Source organism: Festucalex cinctus, chromosome 14 (assembly GCF_051991245.1).
Source record: "Festucalex cinctus isolate MCC-2025b chromosome 14, RoL_Fcin_1.0, whole genome shotgun sequence".
Lineage (NCBI taxonomy): Eukaryota > Metazoa > Chordata > Actinopteri > Syngnathiformes > Syngnathidae > Festucalex > Festucalex cinctus.
In genome coordinates this window covers 8860361-8884231 of record NC_135424.1, presented here as the reverse complement: position 1 = coordinate 8884231, position 23871 = coordinate 8860361, and the positions used below count along the sequence as shown (strand labels likewise).

At 38.1% G+C, this 23871-nt stretch overlaps 1 protein-coding gene and 1 long non-coding RNA gene across 4 annotated transcripts in view; one reads left to right on the top strand and one right to left on the bottom strand.

Moving 5' to 3' along the window:
- LOC144000942 (uncharacterized) overlaps positions 1-19660 on the bottom strand; it is a 305500-nt gene extending 285840 nt beyond the window's left edge. For both annotated transcript variants that reach the window (XR_013278337.1, XR_013278338.1), the window contains exons 1-2: positions 19511-19660; positions 16832-16890 (exon numbers count right to left, since the gene is read on the bottom strand). This is a non-coding gene — a long non-coding RNA (uncharacterized LOC144000942). The remainder of the gene's footprint in view (positions 1-16831; positions 16891-19510) is intronic.
- Positions 1-23871, top strand: part of cdh11 (cadherin 11, type 2, OB-cadherin (osteoblast)) — an 82016-nt gene that overhangs the window by 32788 nt on the left and 25357 nt on the right. For both annotated transcript variants that reach the window (XM_077494745.1, XM_077494746.1), the window contains 3 exons: positions 6121-6177; positions 20762-21042; positions 22442-22581. In XM_077494745.1, coding sequence (XP_077350871.1) covers positions 20910-21042; positions 22442-22581 — 273 coding nt within the window. In that variant the 5' untranslated portion in view covers positions 6121-6177; positions 20762-20909. The remainder of the gene's footprint in view (positions 1-6120; positions 6178-20761; positions 21043-22441; positions 22582-23871) is intronic.

The window sequence follows — 23871 nt, the reverse complement described above, 5'->3', positions numbered from 1 at the left end:
CATTGTATGTTAGCATTAAGATGAAATGACTATATTCAGGTGAACCATTGTTGTTGTCCCTAATCCTTATAATCACTATATGTAGATTTTTAGTGGACATTTTAGTCAACTATAGAGCTTGCTAATGTATATAAAAAAAAGAAATCCTATATCGTGATTAAAAAGTAGGGAGTGAGTGACCGATTCCGAACGCGGGCAAAATTTGAGCAGTGGTCATAGAGGCGAGTTGCTAAAGAGCTTAGTGGCCGGTGAAGTAAAGAGGATTGTCTTGGGGCTGCTTTGTATGCAGATGTATTATTACGTGCATAGATGAATACATGAATGAAGCCTGATGGAGAAAAAAAAAAAAGAGAAATTGTCCACTACTATCAGACTTTTGGATGGGTTCCAATGCATAGCTAGTATAGGTCTAGTGTCACATGTTTCTTCGGCATGCATAGACAGCCTGATAATGTGTTTTTGGGGTAGGGTTTTCAAATGATGGCTTAAAGCTAATGTTAGGTTTACAATTTTAAGGTTTCAAACCAGGATTAAGATTTCAAGTTGAGGTTAGTGTTTCCAAGTAGAATGTAAAGACAAGGCAAGGCAAGGTAGCTTTATTTATGCGACACATTTCATACAGAAGGTAACACATTTTGCTTCACATAATTAGAAGCGCAACATTTAAAAACAAGAGTTAAAGACATTTGAAAGACAAGTAAGGAAATAAAATGTATCTTACTATAATTGCTAAAGGGTTAAGATTGCAAGTTTCAAGGTTTCAATTTATGTTTAGGTTTCAACATTCAAAAGGCTAGGATTTCAGGTTTGAACCCGATGTTGGGATTTAAAATGAGAGTTTCTGGTTAAGGTTTCAAGTCAATGAGAGCGCTACAAATTGGGTTTCAAGTCAGGGTTAATGTTTCAAACAACTACTAGAGTTTAAAGTGGGATTCCAAAATGTGTTTTGTGTTTCAGCCATGGATTAGCCTTTGAAAAGTTTGGTTTCAAGCCTGGGTTAGGGTTTCACGACATTGTTAGGGTTTCAGAATTCAGAGTTTTTCTAGACAGGGTTAATATAGTTGTGTATTTTGTAGAATTTGAGCTGATACAACACGGCTGCATGTTTTTATTGTCAAAATCAACAGACATTTTAGGGTATCTTTGCAGCATCTCTAGCCAGACGGAAAAAAAAAAAAAAAAAAAAAAAAAACTTATTTAACCACATGCTGCTATTTTAAAACCAGCCGACTGCAAGACTTCACATCGAGAAGTAGTAGGAAAAAAAAAATAAAAATAGAGGTTCTGCTGTCTGGAGTGAGCGTAGGAGCGCGTCTGAGCATGAATAATACTCACTAAACAGCAGCACACTGAGTCAGGTGAGGATGAGAGCAAAAAAGTAGGAGGAAGAGGAGGAGGAGGAAGGATGCACACTTAATACTCACTAAACAGCGCAATGAGTCAGGTGAGGATGAGAGGAAGAGGAGGAAGAGGAGGAGGACAGGGAAAAAGGAGGATGAGGATGAAGGATGTTCACTTAGCAGGTGATGCTAAAAATAAATAAGGCAATTTGAGGATGGATGATGATGGTTTTCTTTTCATGTTTATTTAGGCTTTACATTAAAACTCTATTTTCACGACTGGCGTAAATCCTACACAGCACGAGCCAAAACTGCGTGGAAGCAGTTGGTAATTTCGCAGACGATCTGCGCCGCTGTGGGAGTGGTCACAGCTGAAGTCAATCATGGCCAATGAAAGCGGTTCCTGTCATTAGCTTTAAATGTGGCTTGCTAGTCACTCACTAGAGTCTTGACATGTCGGAAGCACATCTGCACCGTGTAGTGAGCACATACTGTATGTTAAAGTACTTGCAACTACTTAAATTAAACGACCTACCACCTATTTTCTAGTTTCCTGTAGGGCTGGGTATCGATTCAGATTTCCAAAATCGATTCGATTAGATTCAGAAGGGCCCGATTCGATTTGGTATTCGAAGGAAAAAACACTCCCGAAATCGATGCTAACTTCCCGTTAGCATTTGCTAACTTCCTGTTAGCGCTAGGCTAGCGATGTTTTAAATGTTGTGTTTTTAAATGTACAGTGGACGTAATTCTTAACATTGTGTATTAAGTTTTACAGTTAACTCAACTGCGGTGTCATTTAAACAGCTTCGGGACAGCAGAATAACATACGCTACACACTTGGTAGTTGCTAATGCTACGCAAGCAAAATGGTGCATTCAGGGTACTTTCGCAACGTCGGAAACTTCGGCTTTCTTTGATGGCGCTTTAAGGGGAAAACAATAGGCCATTTAGCTCAATTGGCCGATTCTTTTGGCCTATGTTTGAAGGCCAGTAATTGGCTAATTAATTGGTTGGGCCTTATTTGGCACATTAATTTATGGGGGGGGGGGGTGGGGGGGACTGTATTAAAAGTATCGATTCATGGTTTTATGAATCAATATTGGGCTATGAGAAGGAATATCGATTCGATACCGATATATCGTGCTTTGCTTTATGTGGCAGTTTAGCAATGCTAAATTACTACATATTCCTTACTGTTATCATTGTATAAGATTCATGTTAATTTGTGATTCATGTCATTTTACTATTGTTAGTTGTGATTCATAATACGTTACTTTGCGGCAGCTTAGCAATGCTAAATTGTAGAGGGAGCAAAACCAGTTATTTCTTACTTCTTTAAGTATGAGGTTTAAAAAAACAAACAAAAAACATTAGCATAGTTGATTCTTTGGTAGTTCAGCAAAGATTGACTTTAGTTAATCCTTCCTGTCACTTTTAGGATCAGTGTTTGCAATGTTTATTCATGTTAGCTTGCGTGATAAATGTTAGCTTATATGATTCGGAGAATCATAACAACTCCACAAAGAAGAGAATCATCAAGAAATGTCATGTTTTTTTTTTCCAGTAATGTTTTCCTAATATGCACAGATGACGCCAACATCATACCCACACTCACATACACACACACACACACACACGCGCATCATACACACATTTCACACGCGTTCCGACAGCTTGAAAGCTTCGCCATGAGTGTCGTGGCTGTCATTAGCTAAAAGGCCCGAGGCTGGAGTGAGACCAGAATAATTATTCTGATTATGGTCCCCCAACTGAGCTCTATCCAAACAAATTATGCTTCCGCGGATTAAAATCTGCCGTTTCTAAATGGAGACCCTGGGATTGATGACATCATCATCAGCCTTTGCCTTGACCATGGAATGTTAGTCCGCACTCATTGACCATTTTCTTTCCTTGCATTTGTTTCCACCGTTCCTTCCACAAAGTGTCCGTAACTCTTGGCCTCGTAAAAGCTCAACCGAGCACACATATATGTGTAAGTTTGTAATTTACAAATTTGACTCTTAAAAATATTTCACTAATATACTGTTTATAGGGAAGCCACTTTTGGCCAATTGCAACCCATGAAAACAAAATTTTTAAGTCCCTATTTCTGTATCGATTCATACTATTTGGGAAAATGGGTTTCATTCTCGACTCTGCTTGAAAATTGTAATTTTTCTTTCTTCGAGATTACATTTGGCGATTTATGGAAAAATTAGCAATTTCATGTGTTATTTCCCGAGAGTGCTGTTTATTGGCTTACTCTACTTCAATGGAGAAAATGAATGACAAAATACTCAACAGTGTTGTACTTATAGACAAGTGAACACAAAACACAGCTGTACCTAATGATTTGTCCTTACTTCCTCTGTGGGAATAGTGGTTGGCTTTATGGTGCATTAGCGCCACCCACTGGTATTGTCCTGCTCCTGCAAGGAAACCAATGTGAATAGATGGTGGAAGGATCAAAAAAAGGACAAAAGTTAAATGTTTTTTAAATGTTAGAGACGATTAGACGTAACAGAAGCCTAAATAACCCAAATGTTACTTCTATTGCTAAAATGGAGTTATGATTGTCATCCAATCATTTTCAACCGTTTTTCTACCCTGTTGCTTTCAGCGTTTGATTTGACCTGGCCTCACTCACCACTCGAGGAGGAAAATAGATTTGCTGGAACTAAATCAATACAAAACGTGTTCATGTTCACAAGGCTGCGGCCGTGCATATGCCATCAAACTCCAGCCGCCCCACCGAAAAAAAAACAAACAAAAAAACATTTAAAATCGATATGCTTTAATTCATGCGTCGCACACTATTATGGTATTGACACGGTTGTCTCGCTGTGTCTCACAACACAGTGAGAGACGACGGAATCGATTGTGCTCACTTTATCACGCCGCTATTCCAAAGTGTCGCCATTCTGCGTTTATTTGTGCTTGTGTCACGTATAGTAGTCGCTTTCGAGGGAGCAAGTGGCTGTATGACACTCGCTGGCAATTACATAAATACAGTGATGCCTTGAGTTACAAGTGCCCAACTTACCAAGTTACAAGTCGTCGCTTGTGAGGAGAAATGTGAGGTGCAAGCCACCTTTGGATACACTGCTGCTCGCGTAAATTATTTTTTTCTTTACAGTGGTTGGTGGGATGTTTGGGGAACTGTGATGGATTGATGGCATTTCAATTCTTTAAAAAAAAAAAAACAAATCTTGTGAATTGAGTTCACAAACTTGGTCCTGCAATGGATTCAACTCTCAAGTCAAGGTACCACTGCTACTGTGCAACTGACATTAAAGGAGAAATATTCTGCAGTTTTTTTTTCATAAATTAAAACTAAACAGGCTCTCGCCCCTTCAGCGCTTTGCACTGTTTGAACAAATCACACTTTCTCACTCACAAAGTCCCAACGGAGGCGCTCAATGCGTTTGCCAGGCTCCTGCGAGACGCTTCGAGGTTAAGCCGCTCGCTCCAGGGCGTCTGGCAGGGAGCTGACTGATGGAGGCGCCGTCACATATAATAACGATATTAGAAATAGCCTTTGTTGGACTCTCCTTCACTAAATGTGACCAAACGGGCTCGGTATTATGGCACAACAGTTGTAGACATTTTTGAAGTGTTGTATCAAATAAAGTAGGAAATATTTTTACAGTGATTGCAGTTTGAAGGTGGCAGTATTTATTGATAAGGAATTTACCTTCTACAAAAAAATAAAATAAAATAAGCATTGTGAAGTATAGTTAAATTATTCTGAATTTTATTTATTTTTCTATTCATGTATTTGTATCATTTAATTTGTATTACTGCATCTTCTTTGAATATTTGTTTTTTACATTCACATTATTTTATATTTTATGTTTTCTCAAAATTTCAAGGCGACAATCTGAATTTTAAATTCGTCAATTTAACAAAATGTTTTAAGTTTTGCTGAAAATTAGCATGCAAAGTTTACAGAAATAATTCTCTCATTTTGTCGCCCAATTAACAATTCAGAAAATAGTTTTGGCGCAAACAACTTGCTTACTTTGTTGTGCCCTCCAGTATTGTTGCCGTAAATGCCAGTAATTCATATTTGAAAGTTGATTCAACTTAAATTACTGTTTGAGCCCCCCCAAAAAATTGTTTTAACAGTATAGCAGCGAAGGGCGAAAATTGTTTAAAATTGGTAATAATGCGGGGAATATATATGTATATATATATATATATATATATATATATATATATATTTTTTTTTTTTTTTTTTTTTTTTTTTTTATAGGTACGTTTCACGCAGTCAGCGTTAAATGATAAAAAAAATTGTGCTATGTACAAGACAGAGCCATATATTGAATATTCGAAACAACATTTTTGGTGTTGAGTCAAAAGCTGCCAAGCGGCGCAGGAAGCGTCTCTGCGAATTTAGTCGCGGGCGCACATGAATTAAATATACTTGTGTTGCGTTTCAGCATCCGCAGTCATGCGCGAATAGGCGGCGCACGCTTGTTTTGACACTCGATACACGCCAGCCGACAGCGACACCGACAACAATTTAAAAGTCTCTAACCGGTTCTCCGCTGGTGCACCGTCAGCCTGCTGCTGCTGCTACTTAGCCCATTCAATTTTGTTGTTTTTCCCCTCTGCAAATTACTACCAGCAGAGCTTTGACAGCCGGCTGTTATTTTTAGACGTACGTGCACAGGCTCCGGCTAATGTTTTTATTTATGGCGACAAGCGAACAAGATGAAGACGTATTGTACTTTTTAAAGGCAAAAGGTTAAATCTCTTCTTCTTCTCTCCACAGGCTGATTGCCGCGCAGAGAGGACTTTCATTGGATGTGACGCCAGTAATGAGCTAAAGGTGTGTGCTGCCAGTTTTGACCCTTCCGCTGTTTTTTGTGCATGTGCGCGTTGATTCAAAAGGCCTGTGAATTGACGTTGACGCGGCTCGCCTGCTTAGCATTCCGTTAAACGTGCTTCCTCCCTCACACGAGTCAAAGTGACGGCTGAAAGGAGGCCATTTTCCTTCTTTTATTTATTTATTTATTTTTTTTAAGAGCCCGAGCATGCAGTGTGAAATTGCCATTTTGAGGGATTTCCCATATCAAAAACACACCATAGAGAGCAGGTGCATTCATCCTGGAGAAATTATACATCTAGCCCGGGTTGTAGATGTAAACACAAAAAAAACGATTTATTTTTATTTTTTTATTTTTTTTATTTTTTATTTTTTTATTCAGATCCTGAAGCCTCTTTCACTTATCAACATGAAATTTGGTGTTTAGCATGTTTTGGACCCACAAAAATGTCTCAAGAAGCCATTTTGAAAAACCCACAAAAAGTCATGCCATTTTGGTTTTAAGCGGCCATTTTAGAGTTGTTTGGGCCATTTCCTCACGTCCTTCCAAAGCCAATTTGTTGCAATGCAACACTTTTTATTTAAAAATTCGACCCCAAACCGGTTGCATCGAGCAGCATGGAATTTAGGCGACATGTCCATCACGAGTAGAACCACAAAATTCTTAAGAAGCAATGCCCGAAAAGCCACAGGAAGTCTGCCATAGTTGTACAAGTCTCAAGAAGCCATTCTTAATTTTTGATGATGGTTGATGGTACTGTTACGATAGCAAGATTTCTATAAGAGCAAGTTTAACTTGGAAACATTGCATAAACGTTTGCTTTAAACCAAAATGGTAAACTTCCTGTGTCTTTTTCAGACATTAATTCGAGCGGAAATGTCCAAAATGACCCTAAAATGGCCGCTTCACAACAGAATATCAGACTTCATATGTTTTTTCAGGCATTGATTCTTTATTTGTGGGAGGAATTTTCCACAAGCTTGTTTTTCCTTCTCATTTTTGCACCATCCACCTTTCCATGCTTCACCGGAAAATTAATTGTTTGGCTGGCCTACAGCGACATTTTCAAGAGCTCTTGTAAAAACACATTTTATATGATCTCATGTTCAAAAAAATCCGAATAAAAATAAAACATTTGCCCTCTGGTCACGCCTTCTCAAAGTCGTGCATATGGCACGCACCACAACTCCTTTAAGTACCCCCCACCCACCTCCCTCCCGCCCCGCCTTCCCAATGGCCTGGAAGAGTTGAATAGATTAAAAAGGTAGATCTAATCGATCCTGAGAGCGCTTATCAGCAGCTGGCAGGCTGACGAGCCGATTTCAGAGTGACAAGTTCTAATCCTTCAAATTCTGCCTGGAAAACGGAAAAGACGAATAATGTCCGCACTGTCCAAAACTTTACTTCGTGACTCAAATTATCAAAATGATCTCCCATTTATTTGAATGTAAAAGTTAATGCACTGGAGCTCTAATTGTTTACCTAATAAATTGGCTGCTGAGTGTATAGCCAAATATTAGCATGTAAGGTTTGCCTGCCAGCTTCACATATATATTTTTTTTCAAAAAGTGACAGTGACGGCTGTCTGGCAGGCGTGATAAGCGGCAGGTATTAGCCGGCGAGGGCGGAGACTCACACAAAAACGGCAGCAGGCCGAGTTTTAATGCCCTTTACTCGTATTGATTAGCCTGCAGGGCTGACTGATCGGCAGTGAGATACAGGAGAGCACACATCAATAAAAAGCCGTGGCCAGCTTTTTAAAGGCGCGCCGACACACAAAAGCGGAATAAATTACACTTTGGTCCGCTCTGCTGCAAAAGTTGTTTGGTGCCTAAAAACCCGGCAGACAAGCTAAATAAACATTCTGGCGCTTTAAACACGTTCAAAATGGAACTTAACTTTAAAAACTTCTCATTTTGAGAGGTAAGGCTACATTGGGGACACTTTTGATGAGAATAAGTTTTCGATTGGAATTCATGCGAATCAAAATGGTCTTCTGTGTCATTTAAAGCAGTGTTCTCAAGATGAGTCAGTTTAGAGAACACTTTTGGCATCTTACTACACATAAATATTTGGTCTCAATTTTAATCCTATCACACAAATTCTGTCATAACATCTCTTTTAGCTGATTCAGCTTTTGCGTCACATGATGCAGTTGACTGCCTTAAATGTGGATTCATTGTGCCATTAACTCTTTTGACTGCCAAAAACGCTTAATCACGATGAATAAAATCACGATGTATGCCGCCATAAACGTTAAATGACGTCAACTATGTTTTTTTTTTTTTTTTTTTTTTTTTTTTTTTTTTAAATCAATGGGCAGTGGAACATCTAAGTGCAGCGCTGCCTGGTCAATGGGTTGAAGAATCGAAAACACTCACTAACGATGGCCACCAGATGGCAGCATTGTATCTCTTCAATGGGCTGCCAAATTACAATGAAACATGACGAAATAGAACGTTTTCAAGGATGACGTGATTGATAATGTTTTGATAATGTGTGGCAGTAAAAGAGTTAAGAGGAGCTTGCACAGATGATTTACGGAACGTGTCGTGATCAAATCACTTTTTAATCAGCCTTTTTAAAGAAATACTCTGTTTCGATTGATTGACCATATGTTTTTTCTTGTGCGTGTAGTTTGCCGTGTTTCCAGGCAGAGTTCGATGAAAGCTTATAAGGTGTGTGTGCTATCAGAGGATAATGAGAGTATTACAAAGAGCGAATGGAGTGAAATTGCTTTTCCGGAACTGGGGAGGATGTGAGGTACAGCGAGTGATCCTGGGATACAAGATGACATGCTTGATCACGCAGCACAAAAGTTACATGTGCGCACACACTATCATGTTCCGACCCAAAATTGATGCTTTTGTTCATTCTTTAAAAAGACGCCTTTGGAAGTGTTTTGGCTGTATGCGAAGATAAAAAAGTATTATGAAGCACTTTCACAATGGTGGAATGAAGTTATGGGATTTTATTAGTTTGTGTCCACGTGTACCTAATAAACTAAGTATATATTTTGAATAGAATATTTTTTTTTCCCCATATGATAAAAGCAACAAAATAGTAAAAAAATATTACATATTTCTTCATCAAATAAAACTATTAAAATAAAATTAAAATTACAATATTAAGTTTACATGTTGACACAAAAGTAAAAAACTAAATAAACAAAAAATTCACAAGACTACATTTGATTCAAAAGGTTGGCAACATATGAACCTAATATTGGTCAATATTTTAATATTTTGACTCGAGGCTGAACCAACTACAGTAGTAGACAAGGAGACAACATTCACTACATTCCAAACACTCGCAAACCTTCACTTCTCAGTGGGATACGGGCTCATGTCACACATTTTCACTCACTGCCATGTTAATTCTTCCATTTTTATTATTTTTCATCAAAACACACATAAGTTCCGTAGACGCAACATCGGAAGAAGGAGGCCTTTAGTGGCGGATGGCGGCAGCAGAACACGTATGGAGGCGGGGAATATTCAAATATATCAGATAGAAGAATACACACACACAAACAACAAATGTAAGCCCCTGAGGATTAAGTCACTGAGGGAAAGAATGGAGGGTTTGGGTGAAAAAAAAAAAGAAGGATTTTCATGCAGCATTGCTGCTTCCTCTTTGATATCTCACTCATGTTTCATATTTAATATCTTTACTCCGCAGTCCGTGGACACGCACGATTGGCCCAGCTGGACGACAAATCCTCTATTCTCTCTCTCTCTCTTCCTTCTTTCCTTCCTTCCTTTTCCACCTCCTTATTTTCCCCACCTGCCTTTAACAAGGGACACTAATAAGATTTACTGATGCCACAACAGCCACTTCAGTGCCCCGCCGTGCCATCGTAATTGACAGTTTTCAATGCTAAAATGAAGCTTTCTTTCTTTAATATTATTTATTTATTTTTACGAGCTGTACACATACATACACACACAAAATTAGAGGTTACTAAGATTTCCCCCCTCACCGGGAAACATTGAATTTATGGTCACTCTTTGCGTTAATAACCTTATTTAATATGTCAAAATGGAGTCTGCGCCTTTAATTGTGATTGATTCAGGACATTCAAAGACTTAATGTAAGTGGAAGTAACACACATGCCCATGAGCTGGAACAACTACAGTATATATATATATATATATATATATATATATATATATATATATATATATATATATATATATATATATATATATTTTTTTTTTTTTTTTTTTGCCTTGACTTGCAAGTTTATTCATTCTTCAACCGTCTATCATCATCTTTGAATGAAAAGGCAATTAATCTGTACACCAGCACACACACAAAATAAATCTAATATTATAAGCACTCTGCAGTACTGTATTATACTTTATGAAAAAATAGAGTAATAAATTAATTAATTCATTATGTTATGTTGTGCCCTTCTTAGCCACAGGTAAAACCCGTATACCCAAAGAAGACAGTCACAACTGCTTACTTAGTAAGCTGCAGCATTGTGTGTTAGCATTAAGCTAGCAGACTTGTGTAGGACAAAGTTATATCTTAGGTGTATATAAATACACAACAAGTAATTTTGAGTGACAGAGTTTGAGAGTAATCTTCACATGGAAGAGGAAATGAACTTGTCAAACTGATGTTTGTCGTGAAGTTCGCTGTCACTCTGCATGTAGCACCGGAATTTTTGCTCACCACTCAAGATACAAAAGTGATGACTCGTATTTTGAAAAGCTCATAGTCGGGCCATTCACAAGTTGAGGAACCATGACATTGAGACAGATCAGACAATAACATGGATTGATTTAAATGAATGAGGGTAAAGGTAAAAGAGTACCGCCCCCTTGTGGCATGGATGACCACTGAACAAGGAGTTTTACTTCCCTTCGGCAAAAATAACCACCTCTTTATGCGCTGAGCCAGCGTTTCTTACACTGTACAGCCACATGCACTTAGACGCACCACGCACACACACACAGGAGTCGAACTATTTGATTTTCCTCACGTCTGGCCTCTTTTTGGTCTTCATTTGGTTTCTCTATGCGGCCGATTGTCCCCCAAATGAATGCCAAGCATTTTATTTTTCCTGAAGGCTCAAATCGTTTCCAGACGTTTCCCTTTGGGCAAAACACTCACGCACACAGTGACTCTCTCGCTCACACAATCTCATACACTGTCACACAAACAAACACATACTCTCTCTCACAGCCACACTCCTGCACCGTCTCTCTCACAAAGTCGCACACACGCAGACTCACACACACAAATGTCCTAAAGGGCCATAGGGAGCTACTTGATTTCTTTTCAACACACTTGTGCTGCCGTGGTTTGTCTGAACTGTTTCCTCGGCTAGCTTCTCTCTTTTAGATGAAAGGAAGCAGAGGGAGATGCAGCAACCTCGTCCGCGACCTCCTCAGTCATCTGACAGCAGTTGCAGAGAATTGTCGAGAATTTTAGAGGAATCCTAAAAACCGTAAGGCAGGCTTGAAACTGACAGCTGTCCCCAACATTTTTTGCGGTACAGACCGGTTTCAGGTGAAGACTGACTTCTCAGGGGCCATGGCCCAACATAAAAAAAATAATAATAATAAAAATAAACGATTAACTCATTTGTTCACAAAAATGTATAAACATTGCCATGGTCCGTCCCAAAAACATGTGTATACTTTTTTTTTTTTTTTTTTTAATGGTAGCGCATACAGGAGGCTTTGATGCAGCCTCTGACCTTAAGAGGTCGCGTAAAGCAATGGTAGTTATTACAAAAAAACGGCCAACAGGTGGCAACAGAGTATAAGAGATCAACCAGGGCCATGTTACAACAAGCTCTTTTCCCCAGTGTTTTCAACAGATTTGTGAATAATGATAAAACTTAGCTAATGCTCTAATGCTAATTGCTGCAAAATGGAAACAGATACAAAAAAGGAAGTTGCATCAGTGAAAATGGCTGGGAGTGGATGAGTTAAATATGCAACTCAAAACTATGCTAATTATCTGACTGTATACCATCTTGGGGTACTCACTTGACTCATTTCTAATCCGTAGCCACATATTAATAATGTACTACTTTCTTTTTCTAGAACCGTCACTTAAGGCTCTTCTTCTGTCTCATCATTTTTTTTTCTAGCTTGTGGCCCTGTTGACTTTAAACCCTAATTTGACACCCTAAACCTAGCAATCCTCACCCTGGCTTGAAACCTTCATTTTAAATCCCAAATTGACACCAAAACATTCCTTTTAAACATGAATTTGATATCTTAATCCTTATTTCAAACCCTTGCTTGAAAGTTTTGTTTTAAACCTTAATTTGCAAACCTAACCATTTCAGATCAGTAATAATACGTGAGAGGCTGTGAAAAGTCTGTGCTTATTAATATTCACTTTGCGGCGTGTACGGTAATGTAGTGCAGCAGTCAATTATTGTGTCATTCCAACTGTGAGGCAGTAATTGCCATTCCAGACACTACTGATCTGTGACAGAGAAGAAGAAAGAAAGAAAGAGCAAAAGGCAGATAAATGGAGAAATATGGCGCGGAGGTGAAGGAATGAGCAGTATTAATTAAGATGCCAGTTAATTGAGGGTGCCCTCCGAGTTTCTATTTGAGTCAATAATGACCGCGGCTGTGACATTAGCGCAAACGAACGCCCTCTTTTCCCATTTTAAATTGAACATCGGAGATTAGCGCATGGTAATTAAAAGGGCTAAACGGCGGACAAAGTCGTTAAAGTGCGCCAAAAGCGTCGGTCAACGGTCTAATCGGAGACGGCTTTGTTTGGCCTCCGGCTTGGACGCATCTCATTTGGATGGCCATTGAAGACTTCTGTCTTCCATAAAGAGGACAAATCGGGTAGAGCAGCAGCGCGGGAAGCGCATTACAATGCTTGTGATGGGGTAATTGGAAGAGAACTTTCATTGTTTTTAAATGATGTGCAAATAATTGAAAACATGAGGTCACTCTTTCCTCGTGCAGTTGAGTCACGATCACGATGTTCCAATATACTACAAAAACAAACGTGCTTTCCAAATGACTCCAATTAATTGTTCTACAGCTGCAAAATAATGTACCACAAACTACAAGTCACTGTAGCATAATAAGCAACAAAAACAAACAAGTCTCAATGCAAAAATAACTTTCCAGCAGAGTTGCAAAAAAAAAAAAAAAAATGCTTACATTCAGTACATTATACGAAAATACATGACAAAAGGTTCTATTATAAGTTCAGTAAACTGCAGTAATATGAATTATTTTTCACAGAAGACAATGAATAATTTCCTGGAAGTATTGCTACATTTTCTGTCAATTTTAGCTTTGTTAGCCTGTCTGTTTAGCATTAAGCTAGCAGGCTTTTGTAAGGCAAAGTTATTTGTTGGCTAAAACAATTGAAGAAAATCTTTATTAGTCAATACACAACGTTTAATTGTCTGAGTATATGATACAACAAAAATACAGCGGTGCCTTGAGATATGAGGTTAATCCATTCCGTAACCACAATCGTAACTCAAAACATATCTTGAATCATCTTTTCCCATTGAAATGAATTACACTGCATCAATTACATGGCCATTGTGCTGCTCCTTCTGGTGTGCCGGACAGACGGATATCCTGTTCATTGAGACGTCTCAACTCCTCTCCAGCTCATCACTACAGCACTAATATTAGCCGCTCAACACAGAAGATAAAGAATCTATGATCGTGACCACTGGTATGGAATGAAATGAGAACAGAACAGGAGCAAGATGAGAGATTTCAAGCATGAGAGTGGTGCAATGATGCATGTGGCGTTCATATCAAAAGCACAAGCGACTCCACTAAAATAAATAATTTGGCCCATAAAAGTGGATTGTTGTGTCACCACATGACATTTACATTAATCACGCAAATGTAGTACTACAGTAGTCATGTGTGTGCGTGCATGTGGTACAGGCTCGTGGCTGCTAATTAGCTAATGCTAATGAGCGGCACGAATGGTTCACTGCTAATCAGTTACAGCGACGCATTCACAGACAAGCTGACAGGCACATGCAAACACAGTAACAAGCAGACACATATATTGTACAGTACATATGCTTACAGTCAGAAACACACAATTTACAGCCACACATGCGCACCCCGTGTGACACCCTTTACACACAAACACGTGTGATTCGCCCAATTGAAAAGCAATTAGGCCTCAAGTTTTGCACTAAATTGTGCAACTTTCTTGCTTTTACCAGGAGAAAAAAATTAGGACAAAAAGGAACAGGAAATGCAAATATGGAAACATGATAAATTGGCAATATAAAACAGATGAGACTATGAAAACGTGGATATTTGTTAAATCTTCTCAATATGCAAAGCACATCTGCTCTTTACTGCTATCTGATTGGCTACACCCCCTTCTCGCCATTTTTTTCCACCTTATCCCATCGTGTCCGATCAAAACAAGTGCAAGTTCTGCAGGTGGAAAATCCAAACAAATTCTGCAGCTTTTTGCATCTCCAGCTTTTACAAGCAAGCTCAGGAGATTTGTTTTGAAGAGTGGATTTATGTATTTTTTCTACAGTAACAGAAAATCTCATTATAAACCTCACATGACCTTGTTTTGTTTTTGTTTGAATTTCATCCCTCTGATAAACACAGGAGGAAATAGAACTCACATCTGGAGAGAAGCTCTGAGGTTGAGTCCAAGTTTGCATGTGCCGGAGGAAATGGTGATGATAAAGATTTGCATTTTTAGGGTCTTTTTAAGAAATGCACTACTTTCAGCATGTCCATGGAATCGGTCTGTCCTAAGAATTCAAACTTAACAAGGGAAAATACTCATTATTTAACTCATTTAATTGTAGAGTTATTAAACCAGATAATATCACAGTGGTGCCTTGAGATACGAGTGAACTGACTTCAGAGGTTGTTTTTTTTGTTTGTTTGTTTTTTAGGATACAAGCTGTCGTTCTGCCAAATTTGTGCTTTAACTTGCAAGCAAAACATGATACGCAAACTGTACGTTGGCAGTGAACTCAGTTCAACTTAGTTCAAACAAGCAGCAGTTTGTCAGATAGTGAAAAAATTATTCAAATAAAGAAGCTTCAAGATGCTTGTTGCCGCTCACAATTGAAAGATACTGTCAAATCAAAAATAAAACAAAAGCCATTTTTTTATTTAAAATTGTCCAAATCCTCTGATTTCAGCATATCAACAGTAATTGTTCACTGATTTCTGTTGTCCTTCATGAAAGAAGACTGATTATCTTCTCTGCTTAATGAAAATAAGACATTTGCAAACATATATTTTTACTTTGGAAAACAATGACTGAACCAAGTAACATAGTGTTATGTTTTGGGGTTGGATCCCAAAAACGCAGACACAAACAAGATCAAAACATCGAGAGGCGTCGAACAAACTAGACTAGACGAAAAACAACGAGAATGTATCAAGAATCACGAGACGCTTAGCTAACATAAGTAACATAAGTAATAATCCGACAAAACACACACTTCTCAGAACAGGCTAATATAGACAGCAAATCGATCTGATTGGTTGTGACTAGACATGTGGGTAACAGAACTGACATGGAATTATCTGATTGGCTGTTGACCAGATAAAGAGATTAAAGATTCTTGACATCACATAGCTTCTGACATCACATAGCTTCTTACCAGTTGAAACTAGATGTTGGTTACATCAGTTCAAAACAGACACTCGACTTCACGGTCATGACCCAAACACAACCCTGGCATGGCCCAAGCATAACTCTTGCATGACCCTAATCATGACAGTAAACATAACTCTTGCATGACCCTAGTCATGACAGTAAGCATAACCCTTGCATGACCCTAGTCATGACAGTAAGCATAACCCTTGCATGACCCTAGTCATGACAGTAAGCATAACCCTTGCATGACCCTAGTCATGACAGTAAACATAACTCTTGCATGACCCTAGTCATGACAGTAAGCATAACCCTTGCATGACCCTAGTCATGACAGTAAGCATAACCCTTGCATGACCCTAGTCATGACACATAGTAGCCCACAACATCAGTCCCCCTTTTGTTGTAATCCCTATACAAATACGTATTATGAAATAAACACAAAATCGCTGCTTAATAAACAGTAATCACGGAGAAAAATACTTTTGTAATACACTTAAAATGAATCCGGTTAGTCAATTAATTGATTGAATAATCAAAAGATTAATCGAATCTAAAAATATTCAATAGTATCAGCACTATATGTCTGCAATGCTTACTTATAGTACTTTTATAAAGTACAATACAACAATATAATTAAACCAGGTTGCCATTACACCTTAAATCTGATACTTGGGTTGCACCACACTTTAGGTAATCCCTGCACTTGACCCTGAAATGTAATTGTGCCACTTAAACAGTGGCGTGTGAATATCCAACTTCATTCGGGCACATGTGGAGTCAGTTAGCGAGGTCGCAACCCCGCCGCTACAACCTCTTGAACCTCCCCTCAAAACTCCCCAAGCAGCATGCAGTCTAATGTTAGCCAATGAATCACAAACGTCTCGGCCAACTCGTGACTCCTGCCACCCGAGGGACGCGCACATACACATATATAAATATACACAGACGTGCGCACACTGTGTCTATTGTTCTAGTAATGCGACTCTTGAGTCATGTGTTCAGACACAGGAAGTAGGCGGGTGAAAAGGGCTTACTCACCCGAGGGAGTCGTTATCTCGTTTGCTGCACAACCAGCTCACTCGCACCTCTGGCCAAGTCTGAGGAGGAAATAAATACATCAAAATGGTAAATTAAACGAATGGGGTCTCGCACACCACCCCGCGCAGAATTTGAGAGGTGCTGCAAGTTATTTTTTTTTATTTTTTATTTTTTTTTATTGAACATATAAACAGGCAAACAGCAGAGATTAAAAAAAAAAACAAAAAAAAAAAAACAAAACAGAAATCAAAAGAAAAGAAAAGTCAATCAAAATCAATCAATCAATCACAACTTACATGTTCAAAAGGGAGCAGGAAGAAGTTAGAAACTTATCTAGTCGTACCCCTTTTACTAAATATATTTAAACTTATTTCATTATTAATACAATACTAATTTACTATTTTTAAAATAAAATATATAAACCAGGTTATATATATACACAAGTGCACTTAGACATATTCACATTTGCCAAAAACATATAAACATGAATTTCCTAAACATATACCATAATACCTATCTAAATCATTTACACATACTCACATGTACAATTTTCATATTCTGATCTGACATAAGTAATTTTTTTGAACTTTACTTTTAAAAAAAAATTTAAACTCCAGATTTATGGAGTAAGCGATCAAATATTGTGGCATGCTTGGCCCACACAACATCAAACTTTGTAAAATTATTAGCTGACTAAAATGTCCACTTCAGAACAAAATGGCAGACATATTGCATATTTACTTTTTTTGTGAGTCTACTCATGATAGACACGTCTACCAAATTTCACATCACAAGGTGAAACCCGCTTGTTCCAAAATCTGTGACAAGATTCTCCTGTCATGTTTTCATCCTTAGAGAAGACAAATTCAATCAATAGTGGCGTTATCAAGTTTCATATTTGTAGAGGCGTCACTCATGTCGCCCGCCGCCGGTCCGCCTTCATAAAATATCCTGTTTCTCTATCACAGTGGCACATCGTTTCAGAATAACAGATGAGCGCGGTCAAGCGAAATAAGACACTGCTGCAATGTTGTTTCCCCCCCCTTTTAAATTCAATTTATGCTGGACTGGTTGAATTAGGTTGCCGCTTAATAAACGCTGACACAATTGTGACACTCTGACAGCCTGTTGAGGAGATTCTGAAGTTTGCTGCCATTAAAATAAGTTGGAAGGTCTTGGAATTCTTAAACAGGTTTGGCCTTAATACTTACTGGGATAGGAATGTAGGAACAAGGTGCAGAAAATGCTTGAAATTTTATATGAACAGTACCAAAAAAAAAAAAAAAAAAAAAAGGTATTAACCTTACGACCTTAACTTTTTTGCCACTTTTCTCTTCATGTTGCTTTCAAGGTTATTCCCCACTAAAACAAAACTCTCCAACAAGTCCCATCAATCAAGTGTCAGGCATAATTAGCCACTCGATGAGCCCGGGTGGGATTAATTGTCAGTGCTTCCCGCTTGGCTGGTCATGTGACCAAGCGGGGGCCAATGAAATGACCCAAAAACCCCAGTTGGAGGGAAGGTTTCTCAGGCAGTGAGTGATTGATCATCAAGGGCACATATGGACGCAAAGAATGCTTTAAAACTATTCAAGATTAATTTACAGAAGCACAACAAACTTTAACAATTAAGTTACTAAACTACGTTTTGGAGGATATTGTCACGTTTCTTGCTATGACAGCCAGTCTGTCAGCCAAATACAATCTTTCGACATCAATCTTGATCAGATTGTTAGACATGAAAGACACTACACGGTCTCCCGTTTATCACCTCCGCCTTCGGCCACAAAGTTTGAGCCGTATCATGTTTGCTTCGGACCACAACTTCTGCTTTGCTATGTTTGTTTGCCAGTCCCCATGGCTGTTGAGGATTCAGCCACCAAGACAATGAATTTTGAGTTCCCCGTTATGCTTTCTGTAAATTGTGGATTAAGACAACAATTAAATGCAATTGGTTGGCAACCAGTTCAGGGTGTACCCTGCCTGATGCCGGGGCCTGGGATAGGCTCCAGCTTCCCCGTGACCGTTGTGAGGAAAAGCGGTTATGAAAATGGATGGACAACAATTAAGTGTGAGCCTTTCTGGTCTGCTACCTGTGGCCTATGGAGCATTACATGACTTTGCTCAAAACAAATTCCCAATCTTCAAAGTCTCACACTCTCGACTGAGAAGCCAGCCGCTCTGTATGCTGGCTTTGAAGTCAATCTGTCACAGTTGATATCAAAGTCATGAAGAAATGTCCAACTATCGCTGTGATTCGACGTGCCGCACTTGGGTTCGACATCGCCCAGGCCTCATGTCAGATTTTAAACATTTGGGGCCATATTCTAAATGATCCTTGCAAAGAGTTGCTCCTAGTGGGCAAATTCTAAGAACATTCTGACAATTGTGATGCTTTCTTAGAATGTCCCCTAAAAGTGAAGAGCAGATGCTAGGAAAGATAAAAGTATTCTTGAGGTAAGATCGGACCGGTTCAGTGCAATGAAGATGTTTGTTTTTTTTAAGTGGTTTTAAGGACAAGATGGAGGGCAAAAAAGGCATTAAAGATATTCTCCAAACTGAATTAATGAAACCCTTGTTAATTCAAACAACTGAATTGAAGTGTTTAAAGTGCAGTGTAACCATGGAAAATAAAACAAATAACACAACTATCACTATGTGAATACTGTTCAAACTTACCTCACAAAATAACACTGTCTGACTTGGGATGACCAGTGACTAAGTCCATTATCAAGTTTGACCTTTAGCTTCATTTTATTCCACTTTTATTGCTTTCAGTTCTGTTTAAAAACTTTTTTTAAAAAGGTGTATGCAGGTCTAGGCTTCTTATGGCTCTATATTCACTTCCTAGTTGGTTGTCACATGACCATTAAAAAGACCTCTGACCCTCCCGGTGTAGCGCCTTCTAGCGTTGTCAGATAGAATTTCTTGTTTTTTTGTTTTCCAAAATGGCTTCACACACTTTTAAAAGTGCTTGGCAAGGCAACGGGTTGTGGTGTTGCATTGGACCGCGATGCAGTTTTACAAGTAGTTGCACTTTAGCATAAACTTCATAAAAAAATTGCAATATTACAAGTAGGCTACAGTATCAAGTTGCCCACCAACCCACCCATAAAGGATATTCTCCAAAGTAAAAGTATGTTAAGGAAATTTTGAATACTGTATTACTTTGCTTGTTAAATTTCTACTTTAATGTTGTGGTGTTATTTATTTATTTTAATCATTTTTGTATTAAAACACTAATTTAATCTGAATGAGAATATAGTACATTTTCTCATCATTTTTTTCTTTAAAAAATGATCAGTCATTTTTTTTTCATGATGAATGTTCTTAAATTTAATAAGCAACTTTTTCAAGTTTTTTTAAATTTTATTTTTTCCCCCTCAGGCAAATCTTGCTTTTTCTTCTTAGATTTTTATTTAAAGAATTAAATATTGTGTGTTTCTTTTCTCTTAAAATATTTCTTTCAAAAAAAAAAAAAAAAAAAAAGAGCAATTGTATTATTCACAAGTCAAGATCACAACTTTATTCTGATGGTGAAATAGTTTTCTTTTCAGTTTGGCCTGTCACTCCTTCATATTGATGCAACATTCTGTTATTTAAAATGAAAAGAAGTGTCACTTGGGGGCTTCTGGCTGTGCTCTTGCAACACTGACATCCACAGACTTTCTTCATGTTGTCATATTGCTTCTCAGTGATTGATAGTCTTTTTTAAGTAAAAGCATGTAAACAGAAACCAACATCATGTTTTCCACCATTTTCACATGAGTGGTCCCATCTCTGTCCAAATGAATTCAAGCTAATTAGTTTACAGATGGCCTTGACTGGCTAATTAAAGGCGAGTTGGGTAACAAGGCTGGCGAGCATCAGACGGAAAGCTTCCTTTACTGCGAGCGTCATCAATAATTCCAACATTTTGTTTCCTTCCAGGCTTGGAGGATTGGAGGAGAAGACGAAGAAAAAAAAAGGTTGGCACGCGTGAAATCACACTCCCAACATTCCCTTCGCCAAACAGGAAGTCACCTCAGTGGGGGCTGAGCTCCACTGAGAGGAACCAGAGAGGAGGAGGTCGGATTTGATGATGATGACGATGATGATGCTGAGGGTGTTCCTGCTGTTAGCCGGACTCTGCGCCCTTTGTAGCCTGGCAACGGCGAGCCGGAGAGGACACGACTCCTTGGGTCATCGCCCCCACAGACACAGACATGCAGGTGACAATGCTGCGAGATCTTCCAACAGTGACACAATAACACGCCATATTTGGCCCAAAAAAATGCTCTATACAATTATGTGTGCAAATAGAGCAATGGAATGTACTTAACAGTTGCAATCCATCAAAGAACAGACGAACAGAGGGGAGACAGAAAGGAGAAGTCTGACGGGTTGTCAAACGGCGCCCCAATTTTCTTAGGTGAAAAAGGAAAACATAATGGAATTGTAAGGGTCAAAGCAATAGTGTATATGTATGTGTGTATACTGGTATATATGTGTCCTGAATGTGTTGCTGAATGTGTTTTTTAAAGAGAAAGTGAGCCCTTTTTTTTTTTTTTTTTGACAAAAGTAAGTTCTATGCAGCACCACTAGTCTAATTATGGTATTCTGGTTAATATTGTGTTATGAAGCAAAATCCAGCTGTTTTTCTCCATCTCAGGGGGCGGCCATTTTGCCACTCGTCGACTAAAAATGACATCGCCGTTACTCAGGTCTCAGGTAACAGCCAATCACAGCTCAGCTTCAGAAAACAGGTGAGCTGTTATTGGTCATTGCCTGACTTCTGAGCAACATTAATGTCATCTTCGGCCGGCAGCAAGGGGCAAAATGGCCGCCCCATGAGATGGAGAAAAGCAGCTGGATTTTGCTTCATAACTCTTATTCTACAAATGTAATATCAGAATGTCATGTTTAGACTAGTGAGGTCACATGTAACATATTATTGTCAATAAATGTGTAAGGTTGGATAATAGGAAAAGTAACATTTTATAATGTACTTTATAGGAACATACAGTAATGACATAGCTAACTATTAAGTACATGCAGACCTGTAGATGTATACAAACATAACTATAATATGAAGAAATTAAACTGTTTTTGCACTGTTTTTTCTTCAACCCAATGGAAATTGTGCAACCTTGTGGGCAGACGGTTTCAGGCCCTCAGTAAGCTGCCGTAATCATCAGTGCTTAAAAAAAAGGGTTATATTAGGCTATGAACACATTAAATTTAGATATGAAAACAGCATTTGTTAAAAACAGTGCTATATAGACCTAAAAAAAATTGATTATATTACTTAAATAGCAACATGTTGCAATTAAAATGAAAATTGTGTTGCTTAAACGGAGGAGGTACTTTCCCATTGTTTTGTCATTAAAACACGACGATTGCTCACAATAGGCTACATTATGAAAAGCAACACCCACACACACTTTCTCACTGTGATGTCCAAGTGGGATTTCCATTGACGTGCTTTCCCGCATCCCACACACACACCTTGGCGCTAATCCCAATTGGTAAAAAAAAGAAAAAAAAAAGACCCTTAGAGAGAAAACCTTGTGAGTTGTTGTGATTTCACAGCAGAGTCAATGCAATTTATATGTGTGTGTGTGTGTGCAGGTCACACATCGATGCACAGACACCGGCCCCGGTTGGGCAAGGAGGGTCAAGTGCTGCACAGGTCCAAAAGAGGTTGGGTCTGGAATCAGTTCTTTGTCATTGAGGAGTACACCGGACCGGATCCAGTTCTGGTGGGAAGGGTGAGTTGAGACACTGACAACTAGGGAGAGGTTGGGGCGGCTAAATCCATTTTCATCATTGATTTCAAGTTTTATGACTGCAGTAAAATCTGCAGATTGATATTGTGATTTATATGGCAATGATTTTGTCTTCTGGGTACCTGTTTTTTTTACTGAAATTGTGATTTCCCTCAGGTAGATTTTTTGACTTGGATTATATTGGTATAATAATAATAATAATAATAATTATTATTATTATTTGGAATGGTATTGGGCCGATGCCAACCTTATTTTAAGGTATCGGGCACTCATGGAGGCCACCAATACCAAGCAAAAACAATCTGACATTAGATAATTTGTTCCTAACTTAATATTATTTTTGTTTTCTTACCGTTATAGTATTAAAGAGTTAAACGGGCTTTAATCAAGAGTCTCATTTCCTCATCAAGAGGGTGTATAGTGTGAGGATCATACTTGTGAGTGGGGTGATTGGTGGCACCGCATCTCAACAACAACAACAACAGAATCAATCAAAACGGCAACGAGTGAGATGACATGGAGCGAGCGTCATATTTCACGCTCCAGAGCTTGTAAAAGAAGAACAAGAGTTTAATTGAAGAGAGAACATTTGTCACTTGTTGGATGACAGCCCTTTAAATCTCTCACTTATTAGCAATACACATACAAAGAAATTACAAGTCGGTCTTTGTCTAAAAAAAAAAAAAAAAAGGCTGTGCAAATTTTTGTGCTCAAGGGTTTTTAAAATATACTACATAATAAAGCAGTTTAAATTACATAAAATGAACCGTAAAATTGTTTTAATTTTAAACAAATTGTTTTGTCTCATTTATGAATAATTTATTCGAATTTGTTAGCCCTTTCTTAAAAATGTTTTCTGATTTATATTTTAATTATTTATATTACTAATAGTTTTTGTGTTTATACACAATTGTTTCTTTAAATAATTTAAATTGTCTAATTTTATAAAATGTCTGCATTTAATGTTTAATGATTAATTTCAAGAAGGAGATAATCCGGACTAAATTTCAACGTTAATATTATAAATAAATAAATTCTTCAATTAGTTATTCAAATTAAATAATTTGCACATTTAACTAATATTTTTTTTTCATTCCTTTATTAACTATAATTTAATGAACCATTTATTTCACAAGATAAATTGACCCCAAAATATATAAAAACGAGACTAAGTGCAATTTCTGGAGAAATTGCATGGGAATGCTGACAGCTAATTGAGAGATAAATTGTGAAATTATAACCTCCTGGTTACTGGACAATGCGCTTTACCAA